We start from the raw sequence: 14,962 nt of genomic DNA on the forward strand, positions 1-14,962 counted from the left end.
ATCTGTATTTATACTATATACACCTATCTATACTATTAGAGTGAATTGCAAGAATTGTCCTTTATCTTTATACCCATTTGCAGGCGCTGTCCTTTATGTTTAAAATTGATGAGTTTTGTACTTTATGTTTTCAAATCATACACGTTTTGTCCTTTAGCCCTAACCTGGTTACTTTTTTTGTTAGATGGAGGGCAAATTGGTCTTTTTATCTATTTATTAAAGAAACCATTTTAATAATTTAATTTAATTATATATAAAGAAAAACTTTTCTCTATCTCTCTCTATATACCCTCTCTCTCCCTCTACCTCTCTCCACAACCACCATCTACAGCCGAACCCAACCCACATCACCTGACAACTTCCGGCGATCACCACCACCTTTCACCGAGAATATCAAGCGCCATTGTTGATTGTGATTCTTGATGTATTAGAAGCTTGAAATGATACATAGTTCTCGATGAACCCTAATACTGTGTATCAGTGTTACTATGGTAAGCTCATCCACTCTACCCGCTTCTTCTATTAGCTAATCGGGATGAATATCTTGACCGGTGGGTGAGACATATTTACTATACAATTTCAATCATTCTCATACTTATCTTCTTCATATGTAATTTAGAGAGACGGAGCCCTTAAACTGGTGGCAAGGGGGAAGATGTTGGGTGGCAGAGATGTCACCGCTGGAGGAACGTGGTTGGCATCTACCAGAGAAGGAAAAGTGGCTTTGGTCACCAATGTCCGGGAGGTTAAGTCCATATCAGCTGCCAAGAGTAGGGGCCATCTCCCCGTTCGTTTTTTGCAGGTTTGTTTTCAGTTTGGGGTTTCTGCACGCCAACTGTTTGTTTTAATCCTGTGTCTGCCTGCTTTTATATCCTGTTTTGGTTGAAGCCTGCATTAGTTTTAATTGGAATCACACAGTACTCACAGAACTATAATAAATATTTAATTTGATATCGGTTGTTGGTGGTTGGTGGCGGAAGTTTTCAGGTGATGTGGGTTGGGTTCGGTTGTAGATGGTGTTGTGGAGAGAGGTAGAGGGAGAGAGAGGGTATACAGAGAGAGATAGAGAAAAGTTTTTCTTTATATATAATTAAATTAAATTATTAAAATGGTTTCTTTAATAAATAGATAAAAAGACCAATTTGCCCTCCATCTAACAGAAAAAGTAACCAGGTTAGGGCTAAAGGGCAAAACGTGTATGATTTGAAAATATAAAGTACAAAACTCGTCAATTTTAAACATAAAGGACAGCGCCTGCAAATGGGTATAAAGATAAAGGACAATCCTTGCAATTCACTCATACTATTATAAAAAGGAGAAGTGATGTACAAAAATGTAATTTTGCCATATGTACAAGTTTTGAATCAATATGTACAAATAAATCTAAGCAGGTAGAATAGGAAGGGGAACACTTTTTAAGACGCTAAAAAGGGCAATATAGTAATTTTACCCCTGAAATATAATTGCCTCTTTCATTGCCATTGTCTTTTCGTGTATACAATTTGCCAAACTGGTGGCCTCCCTCATCATAAATGGAGAATTTGGATGGTCTTCTCCTTCACATACTCCTATCTAATTGGTATAATTGCATCAAATCCATTTAGTGAGGTCGTTTCTGGTCTGATTTCGATTCGTGTTGATGGAAAGAATCGGTGTCAGCGTCTGATCACTCATCTAGGGTTAGGGTTTCGACTTCGTCTTCTTCGTTTGACAGATTCACTTCCTGCTGCTTCGGTTGCTCCGTTGATGCCGCCAGCTGGAGGTCCCGTGAAATGTAATTGGACTGAGCATACATCTCCTGATGGATACAAGTACTACTACAACAGAACAACTGGTGAAAACAAAGTAAGTATTGTTAATTTTTGCAGTTTTTTTTTTATTATATTATCTCTATTTTTTTTGTAGTAAGATTGGAGGTAAATAATTGTGGAACAGTGGGAGAAACCAGAGGAGTTTCGTATGGTTGCATATTTGTATTTTAGACGAATAACATGAAGCCGGTTTCTTCATTCGTATGCGGACAACCAGGTAATCGAGTTAGTAACTATGGTTGCTACATGACATTTTCCTATGCCTCCTTTATCCCATTTATTAAGTCTATTTTAATGAACTCGTTTTACTTAAGTAAATCAATAATTAGCTTTAACTTTTATCTACAAATTTTTTATTTCAAAAATTTGTTTATTATCAACTAAAACGTTCAATTATAGTATTTTGAATTTTACAAACTGTAAATGATTTTATAGCTAGGTAAGATCCAACTATTTTTTTAAAGAAAACCCTTCAATCATATGTTGACATCATCGTTGTAAATTTCTATATGTTTGCATATAAGAAACAAGAAAATTCTACCAAAATAAATGATTTATGAATCATGTATAATTGTAACTTTTCATTTTTCGTTATTATAATCATAAATTTCTTTTTTATTATTTATAAATTATACGGTTTTCATTGTTCAACCTAATATGATACACCGATTTCTAATAGAGTGTTATAAATAATCACTACTAGAAAATCTGAAACTTCTTACACCAGTTTTTGTAAGAAATGCGTTACAAAACAGGCTTTCCCACACATTTGTGACAAATACATGATGTAGGAAAATGCCTCGTAGGAAACCTGTTTCCAACGCATTTCCTACGCAACTTCCTACCCATTTCCTACAAAATCGCCGTGTCACAAACTGCTACAGATCTCCTACAACAATTCATAGTTATTTTTAATATATTATTTATGATAAATATTAATTATTATATTTTCGGAATTTTTTTAGCTACACATTTCCGACAAAAAAAATTAAAAAATTTCATTCAGCATTATTCGTGACAAATTTCCGACAGAAAAATAAAAATAGTTGTTACAAATTTCCAACAAAAGCATTATTCGTGACAAATTTCCGACAGAAATATAAAAATAGTTGTTACAAATTTCCGACAAAAGCATTATTCGTGACAAATTTCCGACAGAAAAATAAAAACAGTTGTTACAAATATAGAAGTGTATATCCTTGTATACTAATTTTACTATTATATAAAATATAGAAGTGTATATCCTTGTATTTATTTTTAATAAAATTAAGTAATATGACCTAGTTGTCGGAAATGTGTCGCAACTTGTGACGCAGTTCCGACGGAATGTTTAATTAAACTAAAGAATAAATATTTTGTCACAAACTTGTAGGAAATGATTTAATCATCAACCTTTTGTAGATTATTTCTAACAGATCTATGACGCAACTGTCAATTAATTAGGGTTTTTTTATTTTCTGTCATTGTTTCGTAAAAAATTTGACATAGAATTTTGGAAAAAAAATCGTAGGAAATTTGTCACAAATGTGTTTGAATCTGTGACAAAAATAATTGTGTAGGAAATTTTCGGGTGAATGTAAAATATGATGTTAAAAAGAAATATAAATGTTCTAGAATGTGTGAAAATTGAGAGGCATGTCTATTCTATAGCCATCAAGTTGTTACTTGATTTCTTAATCACTTGACTTTATGTCCTTGCTGAAGAAGTTAGAAGGTTTATCGATGGCTTAAATATTGCATATTTTAATTTCCATTAACCACTACCACCAACAACATATTTAGTATATGAAATCAGTCTAGTTTATTTCCATTGTACGGTTTTTATTTCAAAAAAAAAAATTATAATAAAAATAAAGTTTCAAGTTTTATATTAAGTCGGCACTACGCTATAATAGTTAATTTTACATTTTTTAATGGTTGCTTAATTAATATATTTGTGACGTTGTTAATTTTCTATAAAATAATTGTCATTATACTTCAGATTTTTTAGGGAAGAATATGAATATTAGCATTAAAAAGAAAATAGGTTAAATAAGAGCTAAAGTATATATTTGGTTTACATAAACTCTATATATTTCATTTAAAACAATTTACAATGTATTTTATAATAGTTTGTTACCCATTTACCATTTGTATTTTATAATTAAAAAAAATTACAATACATTATGCTTCTTTCGTATAAATAGTATGAAACCAAACTAGTCTTTGGGTTTGAAAACCTGAAATGACAAAATAACTTTCATCTGTAGGAAAGATGTTACAACAAGCAAACAAAAATGGAGGACATACGTAAATCAAAACTTTATTTGAAATGAATATTTAATTAATACTTTATATCAAAGTTTAATAAGCCAAATCTCCCTCTTTGAGTTTGACTTGTGTTACCATGTTCTTTATTATATCTTTTCTTTACTGACTTTCATCCTACATAGGCAAACAAAGTCTCTCCCTCCATAAAAAGCCAACTAGCAAAACCACCAAACATATCTGTCAATTCATTTCAAGAGAGAGAGAAAGAGAGATTTCTTCTGGAGAAGAATCCAACTGAGATACATTATAGAGAGAGAGAGAGAGAGAGAGAGAGATGGGGAGAGCCCCTTGTTGTGACAAAGCAAATGTGAAGAAAGGACCATGGTCTCCTGAAGAAGATGCAAAACTTAAAGAATTTATTGAGAAATATGGAACTGGTGGTAACTGGATTGCTCTCCCTCAAAAAGCTGGTATCTTGCTCTCTCTAAAAAACCTAATATTTGTGTGTGTTTCTTAAAGTAAAAAAAGGGTTTGATATTCTAATATTTGATATGGGTTTTGATCTTTTGTAGGTCTTAAAAGATGTGGAAAGAGTTGCAGGTTAAGATGGCTAAACTATCTGAGACCAAATATAAGACATGGTGAATTCTCTGAAGAGGAAGATAGGATCATTTTCAGCTTGTATGCTAGCATTGGTAGCAGGTTCATCTCAACTTTTGAATATTCTTTATCTTCTTTTTTTCTTTTTTTCCTTTTTTGTTATCATAAATATCACTGAAATAATAAGATTTAGGTCAAACCCCATGTGGAAAGATAGAGTTAATAATATGTGTGTGAGAGAGAAAATGTCTTCACAGAAAATGATTGATTAATCTCTCTTGAAAAAGATTTGAAAACTATAGGTGCATGCATGATAAGATAATACATATGTAATGATCAGTCTTTTACTTTGTGTGGTGTCTTTTATTTATGTAAACTCTAAATACTATGTGATTGGCTATAAATTCAAATCTTCCCAAAAATGTATATGCAGATGGTCGGTAATAGCAGCTCAGCTACCAGGAAGGACTGACAATGACATCAAGAATTACTGGAACACTAAACTGAAGAAGAAGCTTTTAACTATGCTTCCTTATTTTCAAGAAAAATCATCTTTTTTTCCACCTATACCCTTTCAACCACAACCACCATCAAAGGATCATCTTACATCTCACCAGTTCTTGAACAATTCATCATCATTCTACACTTTTAGTACCCCTAACTTCATGAATGTTGACAACACTTCTAACTCTCTCTTTGTTCATGAAGAGCATACTAATGTTACTGATCTTCAGTCATCAGTACCACCCCCACCCCCACCACTACAACTTCATGCAAACAGTTTGATGTGCAACAACAATACTGATGTTAATGATAACTGTTATAGTAGTTATAGCATGTGCAACAGTCCAATGCAGGAGTATTATCCCAACTCATCAGCTATGAAAGAAGGAATGTTCATGTTTGGAAGTGGAGCTTGTTCATCCTCTGAAGGTGGGAGTTGCATGGGCAAAATCAATTATGGGGATTATTATAAAGATCATGAAGAGAAGCAGAAGTATCAAGTCAAGCAAGAAGAGTATCAACTAGCCCTTCATGATCATGCTCTTGGAGGTCAAGTTCAAAGCCAAAGTTTCATGCTCAAGAACAACCATGTAACCCCATTGCAAAATGATCTTGAGGAAGTGAAGCTACCCAACTTCAGCAACTACTTGTTCCATGATGGTGATGAAAACAAGACAACACATTATCAAAAGGGGATGTGCTCTTATGATCACTACTGATTAAGTGATTAGGTTATTTAATTTGAAATTTGGTGTAATTAGTGGTAGTTAAGACAAGATGGTCAGGTAGGTTATGATTTGAAAGAGCATTGAGTGCCTTTTTTTGGTTTCCTAGAGGATGTTCAGCTTAGAGACCTTCTGACATAGTTTCATGAGGTTTGTGTTGATCTGTACTTGATGATGAAAATCAATGGAAAGCTACTAAAAAAGTGAAGTTATTTTCTTTCTATTAGTTGGTTTTGTGACAGTCATGTTAAAGCTAGTTTTAGATTAGCATCTGTGCAATTCCTATGGTTTGTTTTCTATTGGTTACCTATATTTTACCATCTACAATTCACAAATCTAGAGCAGTGTATAACTTTCATAATCATCCATGCATAGTTATGTTTTTTTAACCGCAAAGATTCTATGATTACAGGAAAAGGGCCAGCGGAGCTTAAAAACCCAAGGAACAAATACAGAAAAAAAAAAAAAAAAAAAAAAACCGGGGCAAACAATTAAATTGTGACATCTCTATTATATAGTATTATAGTTTTATTTTAAAAGTTGCAATGTCATTATGTCAAGACGGCACCAGAATAACAAACACAATTTAAAAGTGTTATCTAAACTCTGTACGGTCTTGATTAAATAGAGTTTAACCCGTTAAAGTGTCACCTTCACTTCTAGATGGTCAAGGCTGCATTAATTTGTTTATATGGTAACTTGAGAATATGTACAAGATCATGTGTGACAAAAAGTATTTTGTCATTTTTCCAGAATATATTAGTTTTATAAGAATTTCATGCGACCAAATTAATATTCATTTTTTAATCACAAAGATAAAAGAAAATAACATTAAATCTTAATAATAAAAGAATTTAACTGTAATGATTATTGTTTATCACTACTCTTTCCTAAAAATTAAAAAAAAAAACAAACAATGGAAACTAGTTTGAATATTCGTTGCCTAGAGATTGCAATGGATCGGTTCGGGTCGGGTACCCATACCCGGTTGTAAAATCATGTCCTATACCCGGCCCAATACCCGTCAGATATTTGTCGGGTAATAATCCATCGGGTATCGGGTATACCCATTAGTTTATTACAAAATATACGTCGGGATTTCCAAATACACTTCTTTACTATTAAATTATTATATAATTTTATTTATACAACTATTACACACTACAAGAACAGGGCACCTTTAGCGGCGACGGGTGTCGCCGGTATTGACCACTTTTGTCGCCGCTATTGACTTTTAGCGGCGACATGTCGCCGGTAAAACGTCGCCGGTATTGCTCGGACGCTATTGACCGGCTGTCGCCGGTAAAGACTACTGTCGCCGGTATTAATCCTACACCTTTAGCGGCGACAACTGTCGTCGCTAAAAGTGTCGCCGGTATTAATCTTCGTCGGTAAAGGTTGAAAGGCAATAGCGGCGACACGTGTCGCCGCTAAAAGTCTGTTTTTTTTTTTAATACAGCAGCTGTATATACAGCTGCCCAGCCAATTTTACGGCCGAAAAAACAAAACCTGCCTATTTTCAAACAACGCAAGCATACGCCATGAACATAATCAACAGATACTAAAGGTAATATAATTAAAAACTACGTTTAAGTCGTACATTATATCCTACAACGTTTAATTAAATCAAAATCATACATTAAAAACAAGTCACTCATCGTTATCGTTGGGTTCATCGTCGGATTCATTATCGAATAAGTTGTCAGAATCGTAGTCTTTTGACTTTCCTTTTCCTTTTCCTTGTGAAGCAAGATAGTTGTTAAGTTGGTTCAAAAATGACGGGGGTTTGGAACAAGCTGTTAACAAAATCCTACAATAATAGATAGCAAAACGTATATTAGCATATTAATTAACGCTACCAACATATATTTAACAAGGAAACATGCGTTCGTTTGTCATTTTATAAATTGCGTAGTTTACCTCGGAAAAGGGTTCTTGCGTCCGAGCTTGCGAAGACGACATGTTAGATGACGAGTGCGAGGACGTGTTGGAAGAAGGTTTAGGCCCCATCCTGCGGTACCATCCTCGCCGCTCACCCAACGCTTCCTGATACGGGGCAATTGGCGGACCCTCACCGCTCCATTCACTTGTGGCGTGTTGTATGTTCCGCTGTATTTTACGAAGATGATTAAGGTGGTGTTTGTTTTCTGGAAGAAGAGCTTCCTGGCCTCTTCTGTCTGCACTGTGCAGACGCGGGAAGAGGTTTGGCCTCAGAAGAGTGTTTTTTTTTTCGAGAAGTGCTTTTTACCTCTCCCCAACCTCTTCTTGGGGAAGTTATGAGAGGTAAGCTTCTCCAAGCAGAGGTTTACCTCTTCTTGGCACCACCTCCACCTCCGACACTGCTCCGCCACTGCTCCGCCACCACCTCCACCTCCGACACTGCTCCGCCACTGCTCCGCCACCACCTCCACCTCCGACACTGCTCCGCCACTGCTCCACCACTGCTCCGCCACCACCTCCACCTCGGAACCCCTGCTCCGACCCCAAATCGAACCCCCAAATCATCAAATCGAACCCCAAATCATCAAATCGAACCCCCAAATCATCAAATCGAACCCCAAATCATCATCATCAACAACATCACAAACAAAACCCCCAAATCGAAAACCCTAAAATCGAAAACCCGGTTCAATCTCTGGCCAGGTGTGAAGGCGGAGGTGGTGACGGTCGTTGCAGGCTCGGTGGTTGTGATGATGGCGGTGGAGGTGTGAAGGCGGAGGTGGTGACGGTGGTTGTGATGATGGCGGTGGTGAAGTGGTGGCGGTGGTGATGATGGCGGTGGTGAAGTGGTGGCGGTGGTGATGATAGCGGTGGTGAAGTGGTGGCGGTGGTGATGATGGCGGTGGTGAAGTGGTGGCGGTGGTGATGATGGCGGTGGTGCAGATTGTAGACTAGAGAGAGAGTAGAGAGAGAGTGGAGGTGCAGATTGTTGTGTGGTGTGTGTTCTAAACCTAGAAGAAGAGGTTTTATATAAAAAAAAAAAAACAAACCCTCTTCTCCTTGCAGACTGAAGACATTTGGTCCACCTCTTCTCCTGCAGATGCCTGCAGATGTGGCCTGCAGCAGAAGAGGTTTTCGTGCAGAAAAAACAAACAGCACCTAAATATATATGTGTGTATATATATATATATGTATATATTTGTTATAGAAAATAATACTTAAAAGAAATACTTACGTAATTTTGTTCAGCAACCGGATCAACCCAATTCCCTTGATTGTCGGTGTGGGTTTTAGCATACGTAGGTACCCAATCCATATCCTGTTTAACATTAAACTTAGATTAGACATTAAATAAACAAAAGCTTACACACACGCACACACACATAAAACATTACATTTTTATAGGCGGTGCTACCGTACGACGATGTCCCCCCACGGTATGGGAATTGTTGTTTCTCGCGTACTAGTGTGTTGGCCTTGCTTCTTTTAATATATTTTTCTTCCCGGAAACCTTCGATGGTTCTCAACCAGTTATCATAGGGCATATCCCGTGGATGGAATGCCCTTGCACTCTCAAGATCATCGTAACCTCCCTTGCTCTTAAATAAATTTTTAGCATCGTACTTGCGGTCAGAGTACCGCTTCATAAGCACAGCCCTAATGCCACCCGTCAAGTTTTTGGCCTCTATATATCACGTTCCACTTCATCAAAATTGAAATTTTCCTACAAATTAAATAAAAAAATTAAAATATCATATATAAATTAGATTTGCATGTGCTTAAATATCATATAAAATTGAAAATTTCCTACAAATTAAATAAAAAAGTTAAAATATCATATATAAATTAGATTTATGCATATAAGTTATTTACTCGTAAGTGGTTCATGAGGGCATCCTTGTAATGTTGTTCAACGTTATCCCATCCAATTTTATCGAACGGGATGGACCGCCACATATACAGGTCGGCCTCCCATGAAAACATATCTCTTGTTTTACCAATAGGGGTATACGTCACCTGCCTGTCAAACGTAAGCGATACTGCCCCCCCCCCCCCCAGCTTTTACCAGACGCCTTAGTTTCTCGTTTTTTGCTTTCCCCCTAACCCTCTTCGAGGGAACCGCTGCAATTAAAACAAAAATAATTAGTAACAACATTTATAATATAAAAAATATAAGGACTACAAAATAATTTAGTAAAAGACTTACCGTCTGTCTCGTGTGTGCCACGAAATCCACCAGGAGGAAGCGGTGGATCACCAGCGCCGTCACCCCCATGTCCCCAGGGGGCCACATCAGCCATCAGATAAGCGAATATCAACAATACAGAAAACATAATCCCTATAAAGTTACAAATGTTACAGCATGTGTATCTAATAGAAATTAAGGGAAAGTACAACAAGTGTAACTCAAATTCAAATAAATATTTCAAACAAGTGTTTATCAATTACAAATCAATATAAATTACAATAACTTTTCTTTTAGTCAGACTCCACATAATCGGGATCATCCTCATCATAATCAGCCTCGACCTCATCACAATCAGTCTCGACTTCAAACACTTCATCGACGGTGGCCGTTGGGGGATCAACTTCAATTGAAGGCTCACCCGCAGTAACATGAGAAGATCCAATCTGAAAGTATTGGGTCAAGTCAATGACAAGTGGACAGTCAGATGAAGAGTTGTTGTCGACAATGTCCCTATCTTCTAAGCGTTTGTCAACATTTTGAACCTTATTGACGCGGTCAGCACTTAATGGCCGATCCCAAATTCTTCGATGATTAACATTTTCGACTACCCACCTATGTTTATTTTTTTGGTTTCGAGACGTTTCTTGGATGAAGAACACTTGTTTGGCTTGCGAAGCAAATATGAGTTAATCGTCTTTGTCCCATTCATGTTCAGTGCTTATACTGGTGATATTATTGTCATGGTTTACACCCCTTTGAGTATCAAACCACTTGCACCGAAATAGGACAGTGGAATAATCATTTGTATAACGCAACTCAATAATTTCTTCTAATTGGCCATAAAATTTCACACCGTTCTCTCCAACCACTTCCACCCCAGAGTTTTGCGTTGCGCATTTTGCATCACGTTCAAGTGTCTTAAACCTAACACCGTTGACTATGCAAGCAGTGTAAGTGTAAGCAGTCATTTTCGCACAAATTGAAAGAGCATACAACTCCGGGTGGAATTCTGGAGAATTTTGTGTTTTCATCGAATGGACCTAACAAATATAGAGTAATAATGTTTGTTATATATGTATTACCTAGCAAGTATAGAGTAATGAGTGTTATATATGTATTATACCTTATGGAGAAACCATCCCGGAAATTTGGTTTTAAGATCATCATGGGGATGTGTATGTTTGAGTTCACTACATTGATGACAAATATAAGAAAGGAATGAGAAATACCAATTAACAGATTATGAAATGTTAAAGATAGAAGCACTCACTTCATGTACTCCCTAACTTCTGCGCAGTTTTCGAGGACAAACCATTCCATCTTGCTTTTTTCGATGAATGATAGATATTTGTCCTTTCTTGCGCCAACATAACGACATTTGGACTCAAACACCCATAACTTTCTTTTTTCAACAACGACATCATCGTTTCTATCTGGGCGATTGAACTTAGTCTGAACATCTTTAAGGTACATTGAACAAAATGTTAGAGCTTCTTCAAACACATAACCTTCAGCTATACAACCTTCAGGCCTTGCCGGGTTTTTGACATAGTTCTTTAGTTTTTTCATGTACCTTTCAAATGGATACATCCATCTAAAAGCTACTGGATCTCCCGCAGTCGCTTCATCAGGTAAATGCACAAGTAAATGAACCATAATGTCAAAAAACGCAGGTGGATAGATCATCTCTAACTTGCATAAGATGGTAACAATGTCATCCTTTGCTTTCTTCATCTCATCCACCGATAGTGTTCTAGAGAAAAGTTGCTTAAAGAACATACAAAGGTCTACTATTGGTGTAGATGTATCTTTAGTCAAAAGCCCTCTAACCCCAATCGGTATCAAACGTTGCATGAGGATATGACAGTCATGAGATTTCAACCCGGTAATGTTAGCATTGTTATCTGTCACCCTCTTACTGATATTAGATCCATACCCATCTGGTAATTTAACATTTTTTATAAACTGACAAAAAAGTTTTCGATCATCGGACTTGAATGAGTACTTTGGGTGGGGACTTAAGAACTTGCCACCCGATTGTTTCAGCCATTGTGACGGCCGAATGTTTAGGTTTTCCAAGTCGGACCGCGCATTTGGCGTGTCTTTGCTCTTATCGTTCATTAGAAGAGTACCGAGCAAGCTGTCGCACACATTTTTCTCTATATGCATTACATCTAAGTTATGTTTCAGCTGCAGAGAAGACCAATACTCAAGGTCAAAAAATATGCTTCTTTTGGACTAGTTCAACTCGAAATCTGACCGGGTTATCCTCCCACCTCCAAAATCTGGATGCTTGCCTGGTAGACGATTAATTAAACGACCTAGTTGAGCTTCTATGTCAGCTGGGCTAAACTGTCTCGGAGGGTCTCGTGTCTCGGGTCTCCCGTTAAAGTCGAGACTTGTTCTCCAAGGATGGTTGGCATCTAAGAACCGGCGATGACCAACATAAGCACATTTACCAGTTACACGTATTGAAGGAGTGTCTTGGTTACAAGTTGGGCATGCCATGTAGCCTTGTCCGCTCCAACCTGATAGGCTACTACGGGCTGGAAAGTCATTTATGGTCCATAACAACGCCGCCTTCATTGTGAAGTATGTGTTTGTTGCTGCGTCTTTAGTACGTACACCTGTCTGCCACAATTGCTTAAGCTCATCCACTAACGGTCTAAGGAAAACGTCCATGTCTTTCCCCGGTGATTTAGGGCCAGGAATCAACAAGGTCAACATGAATGTGGACTCTCGCATGCATAGCCAGGGAGGCAGATTATATGTGGTGAGTATAACCGGCCACGTGCTATGAGTCGAGGATCCACTACCATTGTTAAAGGGATTAAAACCGTCAGCTGCAAGCCCTAAGCGAACATTTCGTGGCTCCATCGCGAAGTTTGGGTACTTTTTATCAAAGTCTTGCCATGCAGATCCATCAACTGGATGACGCATAGTCCCATCTTCCGATCGTCCGGTACTATGCCATATCATATCTTTCGCTGTGTGCCTTGAACAATACAAACGTCGTAGTTTAGGCATCAAAGGAAAGTATCGTAACACCTTACGAGCCACCTTCGTGCCTTTTGTGTCTTTATCGACCCATCGACTCTCATTACAAACGGGACAATTTTGCAAGGACTCGTTTTCTTTCCAAAAGAGAGCACAATCATTTGTGCACACATCTATCATCTCATATGCCAAAACAATCTTCTTAAATGTCTTCTTAGCTACATAATACGAAGGGGGAATCTTGTTGTCTTCTGGCATTGACTCTCGCAACAACAAGAGGAGTCGATCTACTCCTTCATTTTGAAAATGGTACGTATCCTTTATATTCAAAAGCTTTGCTAAAAAGTCGATAGAAGAAAACTTGGTACAACCAGGATATAATTCTGTTTCAACTTCCTTTACCAGGTCTTCAAAATCATCAACAACACCGCTACTATCTCCATTCGAGTTCTCTTGGTTAAGGTATGTATCTTCTTCCATACGCTCCCCCCTAATGTCTTCAATAACGTTTACCATACCATCTTGTGGCGCAACATCGTTTACTTCTGCAATTGGAGTCGTGTCCCTGTGATAGGTCCACTTCGTGTATTCCTTCCAAAAACTGTTAATACGCAAATGGTATTTCATTTCTGCCATAGTTTTTAAGCCGGAATTTTTACATTTGGTACACGGACATCTAACTTCATCGTGGTTTTTTATCACTCTTTCACACATCTCGATAAATGACTCGAGTCCTTGCTTGTAATGAGGTGAATGACGTGGGGAATCAATCCAACTTTTATCGATAGGCATTATGCAACTGAAAGAAAATCTAATTTAGGATTAACAAGACAAGGGTAGGCTGCTAAACCCACTTTTTGAACACTTTATCTCATATGTTAATGTGTATTACATGATTGTTTATTTAAGAAAAATTCGGCAGCATTTCCTCTTAGCTCCCAAGTATATATGTAATGATATATATACCCGAGGAGCAAAGAGAAAATGATAACCGAATCCTTCTTAAACAAACAATCATGTAATACACATTCACATCCTAAATGAGATAAAGTATTCAAAAAGCAGTCCCAAGATAAACGGGGACAACCCGAAATTAATTTCTAAATCAATTTCGGGCGGGTATTTCTAAGCTCGTTATGTTTAAAATGATTAATTCAAACACGGGCACAATTTTTTAAGCTTGTTATGTTCTTAATGATTGTTTTAAACTTTGGGCGGAACGTTATGTTTTAAATCATGATTTCAATTTCGATTGGGTGTTTTCTTAGCTCGTTATGTTTGAAATGATGAATTCAATATCAGGCACGGTTTTTTAAATATGTAATGTTCTTCATTTTGTTAGCTCCTTTTTTTTATAAATGTTTTCAAACCTAAACACAAACATACTAATTATCAAACTTAAACTTTTTTTTTCAAACCCACACATAAACATACTACCAACACACATACATACTTATAAAGACACATTTTCATACGTACACATACATACCTACAAACACACATTTTGACCAAAAACACAAAATTTATACTTACTTACATACACATTTGCATATTTTATACAAACATACATAATAACATACACATTTTCACCAATTACAAACATTTACATGCACAATTGTTCATCATTATAAACACCTACATACTAACATACACCTACATACATACATTCATAATCTTACATACACACATACATGCTTACATACACCAAAATACACAAATCAATAGATTTTCATATACACATTTTTATCAAATACACCTACATTATACATTTGGCATACTAACATACACCTACATACATACATTACTTCATAGACTTACATACACACATACATGCTTACATACACCTAAACCAAAAATTATACAATTTCTAAACTTAAAAAAAAAAAAACTAACCGTATTCGAGATGCTTACATACACCTAAACCAAAAATTATACATTTACATACC

The 14,962-nt window shown here is 36.6% G+C and overlaps 2 protein-coding genes and 1 long non-coding RNA gene across 3 annotated transcripts; 1 reads left to right on the plus strand and 2 right to left on the minus strand.

The window, feature by feature from the left end:
- The first annotated feature begins 1,385 nt into the window (after positions 1 to 1,385).
- On the plus strand, positions 1,386 to 6,116 carry LOC110886554 (transcription factor RAX2). Its single transcript, XM_022134364.2, has 5 exons — positions 1,386 to 1,845; positions 1,936 to 2,028; positions 4,244 to 4,531; positions 4,634 to 4,763; positions 5,095 to 6,116. Exons 3-5 carry the CDS (start codon positions 4,396 to 4,398, stop codon positions 5,882 to 5,884), a joined length of 1,056 nt encoding a protein of 351 aa, XP_021990056.1. The 5' UTR covers positions 1,386 to 1,845; positions 1,936 to 2,028; positions 4,244 to 4,395; the 3' UTR covers positions 5,885 to 6,116.
- Positions 6,117 to 8,111: 1,995 nt separating this feature from the next.
- LOC118485624 lies at positions 8,112 to 8,462 on the minus strand. Its single transcript, XR_004877166.1, has 2 exons — positions 8,302 to 8,462; positions 8,112 to 8,261 (listed from the first exon to the last, which is right to left on the minus strand). It is a non-coding gene; the product is annotated as an uncharacterized LOC118485624 (long non-coding RNA).
- Positions 8,463 to 12,257: 3,795 nt separating this feature from the next.
- On the minus strand, positions 12,258 to 13,652 carry LOC110883296. The gene has a single exon (XM_022131093.1). It carries the CDS (start codon positions 13,650 to 13,652, stop codon positions 12,258 to 12,260), a length of 1,395 nt encoding a protein of 464 aa, XP_021986785.1.
- Positions 13,653 to 14,962: the final 1,310 nt, after the last annotated feature.

This window comes from Helianthus annuus, chromosome 13 (genome assembly GCF_002127325.2).
Source record: "Helianthus annuus cultivar XRQ/B chromosome 13, HanXRQr2.0-SUNRISE, whole genome shotgun sequence".
Lineage (NCBI taxonomy): Eukaryota > Viridiplantae > Streptophyta > Magnoliopsida > Asterales > Asteraceae > Helianthus > Helianthus annuus.